General features: G+C 32.9%; 1 protein-coding gene across 6 annotated transcripts; it reads right to left on the reverse strand.

Moving 5' to 3' along the window:
* Positions 1-415: 415 nt before the first annotated feature.
* On the reverse strand, positions 416-10,088 carry LOC115882213 (gastrula zinc finger protein XlCGF52.1-like). 6 transcript variants are annotated; one of them, XM_030900125.1, is made up of 8 exons: positions 10,008-10,088; positions 4,543-4,671; positions 4,243-4,483; positions 4,081-4,180; positions 3,905-4,023; positions 3,682-3,853; positions 3,465-3,626; positions 416-3,407 (listed from the first exon to the last, which is right to left on the reverse strand). In XM_030900125.1, exons 2-8 carry the CDS (start codon positions 4,663-4,665, stop codon positions 3,263-3,265), a joined length of 1,062 nt encoding a protein of 353 aa, XP_030755985.1. In that variant the 5' UTR covers positions 4,666-4,671; positions 10,008-10,088; the 3' UTR covers positions 416-3,262. The 6 variants fall into 6 exon arrangements, with proteins under 6 accessions (XP_030755985.1, XP_030755987.1, XP_030755983.1 ...); XM_030900127.1 differs by lacking the exon at positions 10,008-10,088 and adding an exon at positions 8,902-9,970; XM_030900123.1 differs by lacking the exon at positions 10,008-10,088 and adding an exon at positions 8,902-9,970 and having other exon boundaries at positions 4,543-4,696.
* Positions 10,089-13,262: the final 3,174 nt, after the last annotated feature.

Here is a 13,262-nt window from a genome sequence, read left to right on the forward strand (position 1 = left end):
TATAGGTAATATTGGCCGTAGCTGTCATGGAATCGAGCGATTAAAAAATTATAAATCGTTATTTTCAAATGGAAACCCACTTTTTTTATTTCACTAGTGAAAAGGTTTTTTAATTCGTCACTTTTTGATTATACATGTTCCTATACCTAAAATAAGTTTAGAAACATTCTCGTTCTGAAACAGTAATGTGCAAAAAATCTCCGATCTAGATTTTTTAGTTCTCTAGAAACTTCTAATGCACGCTCAGCCTGGGACAACCTGTATATATATATATATATATATATATATATATATATATATATATATATATATATATATATATATATATGTATATATATATATATATATATAATTTCGCCTCTTTTTATAACAGTTTTTCAATGTTTAGAATATGTATTATGCTATAGTAATACACTTTTTAAAGCTCTATATTTTATTTCATTTTTGAATGAATATACATTATATACCGGGTGTTTTAAAATCGGCTCTTACCATTGAGATCTCAGAAACGGTAAGACATACGGGACCTCCCAAATACAATGATATAGCGCACTTATAATTAATAACTATTAATGAGAATGTCAAAGTATTTTATGAAACTTTAAACAAAACCATACAAAACAATGTCCCCCTAAAAAGAATAAATAATAAATTTCCACCTTATTTCTCTCAAAATACTATTAAACTTATTCTAAGAAAAAATAAAATACACAAAAAATGGAAAATTAGCAAAGACGAAAGTCTTTACAATGCTTTTAGATTATTGCGCTCACAAAGTAGAGGATGCATTAATAGTAACAATAAAAAAATTGGGCGATTTGTGTCAAAAAAGAGGTCAAATACGGGGACTCCAGGGGAGATGAGGTTTGGGAATCGGGTAGCGAGGGATGGAGCCGAGATCTGTGAGTTGTTTTGCGATTTTTTTCAAAGTGTGTATGTACCAAGGTCGCAAGCAATAAAGAGGTCTCAAAGGTATTGTCAAACCAGTAATAAGTCATTGTCTAGTGTGTTGTTAACCGCAGATGAGGTCCAAAAAGTTCTCGAGGGGCTAGATGAAAAAAAAGGGGCGGGCCCTGATAACATCCCAGCCATATTCGCAAAAAAATGCACGGCTTCGCTTTGCATACCACTAACACTTCTTTTTAACCAGTCTCTCTCTTCTGGAGTATTCCCAGACACATGGAAAGTTTCTGCCATCACGCCCATCTATAAGAACGGCAAGAAGTGCGACGTCAAGAATTATAGGCCCATCAGCAAATTATGTACCTTCTCCAAACTTTTTGAAAAGCTAGTCTACCCATATATTTTCAATTTTGTAATCGCTGATATTATACCAGAGCAGTATGGTTTTCTTAAAAAAAGGAATCTAGAACTAAATCTCATGGAATACTCAACATACATATATGAAGCATTTGACTCGTTTTGTCAAGTCGATGTCATATTTACAGATTTCAGCAAAGCATTTGATAAGATCAGCCATGAAATTATGATTCAGGTGCTGGAGGAGATGGGAGTCTGTGGAGATCTGCTGAGATGGTTTGAGTCTTATTTGCTCAATAGATCTATGTTTGTGGCGCTTTTGGGCTTTTGCTCGGGTACATTCTCCCCGTCATCGGGGGTTCCACAGGGTTCTCACCTCGGCCCCCTTCTCTTTGTAATGTATATTAATTGTATAACGCTATGTTTTGATAACTGCCTGTTCCTTTGCTACGCTGATGATCTGAAGATCTTTCTCAGAGTTAATTCCATGTCAGATTGTGAAATTCTACAAGCTAGTCTTGAGAGGCTGATCGAGTTTTGCAATGAAAATCAGCTATTTTTGAATCCTGACCAATGTTCTGTATTGTCGTTCTCTAGGGCATCTACAATCATTAACTATAATTATAAACTTGGAAGTTCTGTTTTAAACAGAGTTACCAGATCTAGTGATTCTGTTTGACTCTAAAATGACTTTTCAACTCCATATTGACAAACTGGTTAATGATTGTAATAGGACCCTTGGATACATTAAAAGACAATGTGCTGATTTCAATAACTCCAAAACGATTTTGACTCTGTATTACTCATATGTATTTAGTAAACTACAATTCGCATCTGTCATATGGAGCCCTGTATATAGAAATAACGTTGAGAGACTGGAAAAAATACAAAGAAATTTTTGAGATTCCTTGGCTATAAATCGCACTTCCACGTAGCACATCATGATTACTCAGAGATACGGCGGCGCTTCAAAATTCTTGAATTGGAAAAGAGACGTACTCTGTCTGACATTTTAACTTTGTTTAAGATCATTAATAATCTGTCTAGCTCTCCAAATATCCTATCGAGAGTTAAGATTAATGTGCCTGTCCGTGCGCTGAGGGGTCATGACCTCTTTTGGGTTCCATATTGTAGGACCAATTATTACCAGAATGCACCATTGGTGAGGATGGTTAGGGCTGCTAACTTGTATTGTTCTGATTCTGAACTGGATTTTTTTCAATCAAAATCTACTAACCTTTAAGAATAGGCTTAAGTTGAGATTGTTAGAGTAGACCGATCTCCTGTCCTGTGATACTATGTATATATAGACTACAGGGACCTGTAAAACGCACTACCTCTATGCTTTGTATTAATTAAGAAATCTAAATATATTGTAGATGTTACTTGTTTTATAACTTATAATATTGTTAATGGAAAATTATTGTAAACTGTAATATCAGGATACTAGTTTTGGACTTTTGTTCCGTTTGTATCCTAAAGACTGAAATAAATAAATAGTGCACTTGTTCACGAAATGTATAATGAAAAATATTCTAAGAGGAAATGTGTTGGAGAGAGATGGGTATATGGGTCACTTACATTATGTGTGTGTAAATTGCATTTGGGAGGTTATAAGCTTCTAAAAAATGAAATAAAAAAATCCAGGTATTTATTTTAAAAAAACGATGAAAAAAAGTTGATGGTCTCAGAGAAACGAAACGTCGCAAGTGGCTATTGACGTTACTAAAGGATAAAGCTAAAAAAGTTTCTTTGAGAATGTACTTGCAGATTTTTCCTATCAAAATAAACTCGTAAAAAAACAAAAACTGGAAATTAAACTTTTCCGCCGTATAAATACGACGTACGACAAAAATAAGTTCAATCACTAAACAGATTATCACTGGGCTCACTAACAGGCAGCGTTGCCCCAGTTTAAGCCACCCTGTATCTCTATCCGCTTCTGAGATCCCAATGGTGAGAGCCGAAAATCACCCTGTATCAAATATAATGTTAAAGTACATTAAATATTACCATGCAGTTTTTTATGTCTTTGTAATGAACTTGACTGGGTAAATTTCTTAGAACAAATATCACAAACGTAAGATTTGTCGTTAGTGTGCACTACCAGATGCTTTTTCAGATGAGAACTTTGTACAAAAGATTTTCTAGAAAAAATACAATATTTAGTATTACAAAATTAATTATTTTAAATGTTTAATTACCCACAATGATTACATAAGTAAGCTTTACTTCCTTTGTGTGCTAAAATATGCACCCTCAGTGATCTTGGGTCATAGAAAGACTTATCACAAACATTACATATCAGTGGTTTTTCTCCAGTATGTTTTCTACTGTGAAGATTTAAATAATACTGATCTGTAAATCTAAATAAGTACATAGTTTAAATTAAATTATAGTGAGTGAAAATATAAGTATTACTTTTTTCCACATACACTACAAGTATACTTTTTATCCCTTGATATTCCCATGTGTGTTAGTTTGATGTGTTTTTTCAAAGCGTCTAATTCACTGAAACCCTTATCACATAGGTCGCACAAGTGCGTTTTTAAAGTCATATGTGTCTTAATATGTCGTTTTAATTTCTTTATTGCTAAAAATATAAATATATTGTGAGATGAAGTAATAGAAGGCTTATACATACTTATGAATGACTTGTTACAGCTAGTACATGTTAAATTTGGTGAATGAATAGACTGATGGATTATAGAATCTTGTTCAAAAGAAAATTCTATCTTGCATTTTTCACATGCGTATTTATTTCTGTAAAATAACATGATAATATGAGAATATGAGTGATATAAAAAAGAATTTACTTACATATCTTCAGGACTTTCTTCATTATCAACCTTATCTTCTAATAGTACTGTTGTATATTCTTTATATTCTCTGTTACATTTAACATTATCTGTCTCACCATCTGTAATTTTAAATATATAAATGAAAAAGATATACAAATATTCCGTCCAAATATTTTTTTACCAGATAAGTTAGTTTTGGTGTTACAAACAATTCCAGTAGTTTGATTAGATGCAGGAGTATAATATTTTATTAGATTATAATTACTATTTCCATTATTGCTAATATAATTTTCATAATTTTTAACAATTGAGTCTAAAGTTATCTTGGATGAAACGCATAACAATTTCAATTTGTAACTTTGTAGAACCGAGTCTCTACATGTTTCGCATATGTTTTGTGGCAATTCATCTTTGTCATCTATCTTGAAAAAGTCTAAACAGTCACCTAAACGTATTGGATTTATCCCAAAAGAATACTTACAGTCATTTCAGTGTAGAATTCACAAAAAGTTAGCATTTCAAATATATGGTCATTAAAGAACGATATTAAATTCGTACTAGTTCTTAGACATATTCGGCAAATAGTTCTTAGATTTAGTTCCATATTTAACTTCAAAAGGTAGTTAGAAATAACACTTTTTTATATAGAAAATTAATAAAATATACACCACAAACACTAAAGCCGGAGTCAGGGTTCGGAAAACTACATGTTACTTTTAAAAACTACATAAACTACATGACATGTAGTTAATGTAGTTTATGTAGAGGGTGTTGTTTATGTAACCTATGTATGTAACTTTCAAATATCAAAGGTTTGAGGTGAGGTTTTAATAAGTTGAAGCTTTAAAAACACATAATGCATTTAAGAAATCAGAAGGAATATGGCTTTAAATATAATATTTACATCATATTATCTCTATTACACCTCATACAAAGGAAAATTATTCATAATATCAATACATAGTTTATTAACGTAGTTTTCATGTAGTTAATGAACGGGAAAAGACGTAGTTTTTGAAGAAAAACTACACGTAATTAATCAGGTAAATTACGTCTTAATTAACTACTTCCGAACCCTGGCCGGAGTCTCATGCATCCGAAATCCGATGGTACGACCATGGTACGACATCCGAAATTTGAAGTTATCGTGTGAAATAAAAAAAGCCTGTCACATACATCCGAAAGTTCGTTCCGAACACAGAACAGATTAAAACAGAACGAAATCTTCCGTACAAAAAATTAGGACACCATTTTGATACGCCATCTATGACACGGATTTAGAACTACAAATTAAATTTAAAAAAAGAAATCTGCAATTAAATTTTAAAAAGAAATCTGCATTGCATTCAAAGCAATTTTAGCAGCGCCATCTATAGTATTATATTACACCTAATTAATTTAATATACCGTATGTTCGAAAAACAACGATTCCAAGTTAACCCAGATAGGCCTACCGTCCGTTTAAACATACACTTTACAAACTCTTGTAAAATAAAGATTCGGATAAACTTTGGTAGATGGCGCCACCAAGACAATAACCTGTTGATGTTTCTTCAGTAGATTTCCAATAAGTGGTTATTAGGGCGTGTTTTGAGCGCCAGAAATAATTTGTGAAATTTAGTGACTTCAAGAGTAAAAAACATGGATAATTGAGGTAAGAATTTTAGAAATATTATAATAATGAATTATTGTACATACATACATTTACATTAGTTTGGAAGTATAGTTTTTATATTTAGGATAATTTAACCCAATAATTTTATTTTCTCATTGGTAAAATAACTTCAAAGTGTGGTGTTGGTTTAAACATGCGGTAGCATAAAGAGGTAATAATGGAAAAATATTTTTTTTCGCAACCACTAGGTTTATAATCGTCCAAAATTCGAAAAAAATTGCGCCGTGTGTGTATGCCTGTGCGGGTATGCATGTATGTGCGTGTATGTACATAATGTATGTGTCTCTATGTATGTGTGTGTGTTCCTCTTTTCTCCTATATACCGTTCGGCCGATTTCGAACAAAATCGGTATGTATGGGGACTCTCTGTAAATATCTTCTTTATATATTTTTTAATATTTTTCTCTAAACTTAAATTTAAAGGCAACGAAGAAAAAATAAAAATAGATTTTCTCAAAAACGGCTCTTTTGATTGCAGGAAGTGGAAGAAGCCGCTAAAACTGCATGAGATAGAAGAGATTCAAAATTTGAGTGATGAGACAGAAATGGCCTGACGGAATTGTTCTTTTTCCGCCAGATGGATGGAACACCGATGAGGATTCTGGCGACGAAAATACCGTTAGCTTAGATAACCTTCCTGGGAGCCAGCTAATGGCTGATGCTGAATTAATTTTTGATCGTCAGTCCCCTGATGGCAGGGAATGTGAAGGCGATAAAAACAGAGATGATATTCCATCAACATCTGTTAAACGTTTAAAAATGACTGAAGATGCTGATTCTCTTAGCAATCCTACAGGGTGTTTGAGGATAATCATTATGATTCCGAGGATGAACTTCCCTTGGCAACATATTTACCTACCAATCAGCAACAGGCATTGCCAAACAAGAAGGAAAACACCTTTATATTCTTGGAAAAAAGAAGATATAAAACCTGACTTTTCAGACTGGAAAGAATATTATACAACCAAAATACGCAACGGCGGGAATATGGATCATATGGTTTTTTTCGAAGATGTCTTGCTGCTGCATTGCTGGAAACTTTTAAGAAAACAACAAAACGTGGTCCATCGAAGAAAAGTAAGCCATCCGAATCAAGATACGACAGGCTTGACCATCTGGTTATCTATCAAGAGAAGCAGACCAGGTGTGCCGTGTGCCACAAACAGGCAGCATTCCGTTTTGAAAAGTGCGATGTGGCGCTTCATCCAAAAACCTGTTTCCGAAGTTATCACACTAAACAATAAAAGTCTATTACAATTTCTGTTTTACTTTTATGTTGTCATTTCAATGAAAAATCAAATTGTAGGTATATCCACATTTGGTTAAGTTGTAAAAGTAGTCCTAGTTCCTACCGTCCGTTTAAACATACACCTACTATCTCCAAATCTTTTATTTAAAATAAAAATATTTATAAGAAAAAAATGTTTCAAATAGCTTATCTAAACCGTCACTAAATTTTTATAAGGAAAAATAAAAATAAATGTTTCAGTAATATCTGGGTTAACTTAAAAATGACGATCGATAACATTTTCTTTGTAAAGTTATATGGTTAATGTCATCAATAGTCATTTCTAAGTTAACTTGAAGCCGTATTCTTCGATCATACAATATTTAAACTAGGATGATTTTATGCCAGATAATTTGTTTCAAGTAAATTTAAATAAACATCTTATACAATATATTTTTTTAAAAATATGTTGTAAAAGATGTTTGATTTAATATACTTGCCAAACAAATATCTAGTCTATAATTGTTAAACAATACACATGCGGTAAAAATAACATTACAATATTTTCTATACCAAAATCAAAAAGTACTATCAGATTTAACTTAATAATAGGTGTATGATTAATAACACATGTGAATTGATTATATACCAGATATTACAAGGAAGTTTATAATAAAAATCATTTATTTTTTGTTATAAATTTTTATTTATTTTTTCTTTTTTCGTAGATTTCGAAATTTTACAATACAAATGCGGCTCATTAAATTTATAGGCAACTAAAAATTAAACATTACAATTATTGCTCGGATAAAATATATATATATACAACTATTTTTGTATTCTTTTTGTTTTCTAAATTTCTATACCTAGGTACATGGTAATACTAAAGTAATACCGTATGATCGAAAAAACGAAGTCAAGTTGGCTTGGAAATGACGCGGTCGATGACGTTCCTCATATAATTTTACATATAGAGAGAGAATGACAGCGATATTTATTTCATAGCCAACGGTGACGCCGTTTTTTTTCGATCATATTGTACAATACGATTACGAAAAGCTGCATCAAGCTACCTTAGGAATGACAATTGATGGCATTTAAAATGTAAATTATATTAGTAAATCTAACCAATTAATGAATATCAATCTTCCATCGATAGCCATTTCCAAGGTACAATTAACTTAACCTAACCTAGCTTTTATCGAGCAGGTTATATTATTATAAACTAATTTCTAGGTACTTACATATAAAGAATAATTCACTCTAAATGGATACACAAAATAAAAAGTTTTTAATTTAAAATAATACACTATAAAAGGCCGGGCACACAACATAAAACGTCTTTACTTTGGGAATGAACACTACGACACTCACAGCCACAAAACACATACCTCTCAGCTCCAGACAAAGTTAGGCACTGATGGCTGCCGGGAAAAATGACGAAATATTATGATGAGACGGGTGGCGGGAAGAAACTTTTCCTTCCCTCTTACTCCGCCCACGTATTTTTAAATCGACAGTGGCGCCCTCTGACAGCAGGATTTGGCAATTCTTGTTCCAAATCCTGCCATTTAAGTTTTTGCACCGTGGTTCCGAAATTTGACAGTTTTAACATTTTTCTGCTGCGCTGAATAGAGATTCATGTCATGTTTTATTGGAGAAACACTTATAAAAATAACTTCCTCGCCAAATATCCCGAAATTGCCCACTTCCCACTAAACTTGTTTTTAAAAACAAATGTTTTCAAAAAAAGTGAGGTTAAAAAACACACTTTACTTTACTTTATACGACGTCGGATGATTAGTTAAAATTATCGGATAAAAATTGTTGTCAAAATATTTCGACCAATAGGAGCACCGTCGGATCGTCGTGTCATCGGATTTCGGATGCATGAGACTCCGGCTTAAAACTCCATAACTAAAACCAAAAATATATACAATTTAAAATAAGGTTATGTTCTCATGTTTCGTTTTTCTGTCATCCGCTTTTAGGCTTTTAGTCAGCAATACTTTGGTCAAATGCGTATTTGGTCAAATGCAAGGATACTACTAGGGAGTTTTCGTTGCTTACAAATTGCAATTCCGGTTAACGCTAATTGACAACTTTGACATTTCAATTTCGATTATCGTATATCGTAACCGCTAGCTGCCGATATTTTACGGACGTTAGCCAAAGCCGTTAACATAGCGGTACGCATGCGCACTAGCGCAGTAGAAACACAACATTGAAAGATACAGATCTAACCTAACATCATTCTATTTTGTTTATGTTTTGATTATTTATTTTATCTGTGTTAAACTCGTTGGGAATTCTTAGTGCTTCAACTAATCGAGGAATGTCTTTTTTTTCAAAGCAGAAGTTAGCTTTGCACTCTTGGTCAGATAATATTTTTAGGTTGAACTCCCCATAAAGTTCTGCTCGATATTCGATGTTGTTTTCAAACCCTTCCAACAGCACAGCATCCTCCAAATCCGATTCATCACTAGAGTCCAATAAAATTAAATTGTCCATCCTATATAGCGATACCCAATAAAGTCATATAAAGCACTTTCAAATCAAACAACAATACAAAAACCAAAAATCAAAATACTACGCTACGGGCTGTGCTTAGCTGTCAGTTTTCGGTTATCGTATCGTATGTCGGCTCCGAACCGATGAACCGAAAGTCCGAAAACTGTTTTTTTATCTGTCAAAATAGCGGTTATGGTTACGTATCCGTTAACCGTACCGTTGAATTTTTTTAAAGCAACGAAAACTCCCTACTATATAAACCAAGTTCGGTAATCACATCCAGATGTCGACGGATTTTTTGTCACGTGATCACAGATTGGATGGAGTAACCTGAAATTACCGAACGGTTTGGAATGTTCGGATCACTTAGGGAAAAGTGACAAGTTTGAAATCCCAATTCCCAATTGAAATCTATCAACGTTCAAAAACAAAAGGACCAGTAATTTATTTTTTGAGTTTTGTACGTGGTTTTGCATTAAGCAACAAAACAATTTAAAACTTGACATCAACTTGGAAATTTAACCTCACTAACAAATTAATCTGTTTACTCCGTCAAAATTCTCCGAGCAAAAAGATCACCGTCCGATTGCTCCGATTTTATTTACCGAACGGTTGAGACCAGGGCCATGTAAGTGAAATATTAAAAATGGTTCCAGCAAAAGTTTCCCAATTATGACGGATGATGGCGCTGATCGTCAAAATTTTTGGACAGGGATTTTGCTTACCGACAATACGACTTGAGCTACGACCGGACCAGGACCAATCAGAATGATCAGTCTTTCTTGGACATTTGCCGCGGAAGCGTGTGTTAATTTCTGTTGTGATAAGTGTGGTTGTGTTTGCAGTTTGATTTCTCGGTTTTGATATGTTAAAATTAATTTTGAAGTATTGTATCACCTGTTTTTATGTAATAGTACTTTTTTTAGTTCTATGATCTGATATGTTATGATTTGTTAATGTTTGTTTAACAATGTTATACCAAAGAGGTTATACTTAATATACTTATGAATTTGCATAGCCTATCTTTTTTATCAATAAACTTCAGATTATTTAATTCCTTTTGTTTCCGTTTGTAATTTTATTTTTTTTAAGACATATTATGTGATTGTTTCACATAATATGTTTTAAAAATAAAATTGCAAATAGCGAATAAAAATAATTAAAATAAAAAAGTGTATTTTACAATTCCCCCCGGCCCCGCACCCCTTTTGCTAACCTATAATGTCAGCTATGTCGAGAGATGGCGTTACGAAAATGGAACCGATTTATTACAAGGAACTTGGGCTTCTTTTTCGTTAGTATATTCTGTGGTTGAGACACAAAACACATACACAAGGGGTTGAGATTTACTTCCCCTACATCTTGATCTGGATGTCATAAACGAACGATCGAGATCGATCCGAGCGGTCGGACGTGAATACCGAACGCGCCTATAGAGATAAGGATAGTTCGATTCCTATCTTCCTGCACTGTCAGTTTTTTTTACGTCATCTACTGACCGAGTTGAAGTTGGCGCTGAAGATTTTAGACAGTGACAGTTATTTTTGCATTTGACAGACGAGCGCACAGTGCGTTGGAAGATAAATTTAGCGGGACAAAAGCGTTTGGTCAGAAATAAGCCAAAAAATGTGTACTGATAAGAATAAATAGTAGACATTCCAATTGATACAAAAATGCATGAATATTCTTTGTATTTCGATACATTTTTATCCACCAAATTTGGTCGTTTTCTGCCCAGCAAGGCAGAGATCATACAAAAACAAAATATTTACAAGTGCTTATACATTTTATTAGAAAGCCAAACTATGTTGAAGATTGCCAAAGGTATGTACTTTTCTACTGTACGTATATTATATGTTAAAATCCTTCCTGCCTTTGTTCTGCAGATATCAAACTTTCACTTTTTTTTTCGATATTGAATGATGTAGATCTTTTGAGTTACCAATAGTTACCAACACAGGTAGTCACAAAGATTTGTCCATTTTTGATTTTTTTTTATCAGCTGTGGCCGTAAAACCAAACTACAAACTACTACTACTATTAATTATATATGATTAAATCATATATCATTCGCATTGACCCCTGAGCCACTCTCATTTTTTTTATAAGCATTTATCTGGTTATAAGTTATTCCTTTATCTATGGTTAGAAGTTAAAAGTTGGTTATGTTTATTTCAAGTTAGCAACCGATCCAAACCGATCGTTTAGAAGCCGAAACCAGGGGGGTGCCAAGGACTGTATATATCACAGTATACATTCTAAAGGACTGTTCGATCGCGTCAAATCGCCGCTGTCGTAGTCCAAGGACTATACACACAGAGGATAGCCGAGTTCCCACGAAATTTTTGCCGAAGCGTTCGAAAGCGTTGACGTCACCATCAGTGCGCTTTCAAACAACGCCAACGCCGCCCATTTGAAATGTAGGACAATATGAAGGATTTTTTAATCTAAGCAAATACATGGCCTTTTTTAAATTCTAAAGGTGCAAAGCATTAGAATAGGGCACTAATACCTCCTTTAAACTATAAACCAAAAGTGTTTGGATGTTTAAAATTAATGGTTAACAATACATAAAAGTCTGCTTAGCTAGAGTGTAGCTGTAATGATAAGAGATTCCAATTTAGTTATAATTATTTATATTGATTTGATCTTAATATTACATATTTTTGTAAAAAATTAGATCTGTATCTGAGAATTTTGGTGTGCTAAGTAGTTTATAAAAATAAATAATAGTTACATACATTATAAATGTCATGTACATTATATACATAGGTACATTTACTGTGTGTATAGTCCTTGGTCGTAGTCGCCGTGGAATGCTACGTCACGCGCTGACCAACGCTCCACAGTGCGGCGGATGGTTATTCTAGCGGGACAAAATCTCAAGACCAATGTTTGGGACTTAAAATCTAAAAACGTAGCAAATGGTCTAATATATAGCAACTATATGGTTAAATTTATTTATTTATTAACAACTTAATTTATTAATAAATAAATACAAGATAATAAAACTATGATATATTATTCGTACATGACACACAAAAACCGTATTGTAAACTATTGCCAAATACATAAAATTATGATATCAAAAAACTCTTTAGCAGTTTTTTTTTAATTTGTAATCTTGTGACACCCTCTATAATTTATTTTAAAAAAATATATTTTATTTTGAAAATAATAAATAAGATAGATATTTTAATTTTAACACTCGGTTTTTGTACAGTATCTTAGACAATTTTTTAAACTCAGTGCCTTTTGATGGAATTGTTTTGGTTTTATACTATCCGATTGAAATGAATCTTTTTGAGCATTCACCTGTTAAGCTTGAACTCCCTGTGACTGTGACTACCTGTGTTGGTAACTATTGGTAACTCAAAAGATCTACATCATTCAATATATCGATATTTGAAAAAAAAGTGAAAGTTTGATATCTGCAGAACAAAGGCACGAAGGATTTTAACAAATAATATACATACAGTAGAAAAGTACATACCTTTGGCAATCTTCAGCATAATTTGGCTTTCTAATAAAATGTATAAGCACTTGTAAATATTTTGCTTTCGTATGATCTCTGCCTTGCTGAGCAGAAAACGACCAAATTTGGTTGATAAAAATGTATCGAAATACAAAGAATATTCATGCATTTTTGTATCAATTGGAATGTCTACTATTTATTCTTATCAGTACACATTTTTTGGCTTATTTCTAACCAAACGCTTTTGTCCCGCTAAATTTATCTTCGAACGCACTGTGCGCTCGTCCGTCAAATGCAAAAATAACTGTCACT

This window comes from Sitophilus oryzae, unplaced genomic scaffold (genome assembly GCF_002938485.1).
Source record: "Sitophilus oryzae breed Bouriz unplaced genomic scaffold, Soryzae_2.0 scaffold_177_pilon_pilon, whole genome shotgun sequence".
Classification (NCBI taxonomy): domain Eukaryota; kingdom Metazoa; phylum Arthropoda; class Insecta; order Coleoptera; family Curculionidae; genus Sitophilus; species Sitophilus oryzae.

Coding starts and splice junctions, on each gene's coding strand:
- LOC115882213 (XM_030900125.1), bottom strand. CDS start 4,665: ATGGAACTAAATCTAAGAACTATTTGCCGAATATGTCTAAGAACTAGT. Junction 4,484..4,542: donor AATTCTACACTGAAATGACT/GTAAGTATTCTT, acceptor GACTTTTTCAAG/ATAGATGACAAAGATGAATT. Junction 4,181..4,242: donor CACCAAAACTAACTTATCTG/GTAAAAAAATAT, acceptor TTAAAATTACAG/ATGGTGAGACAGATAATGTT.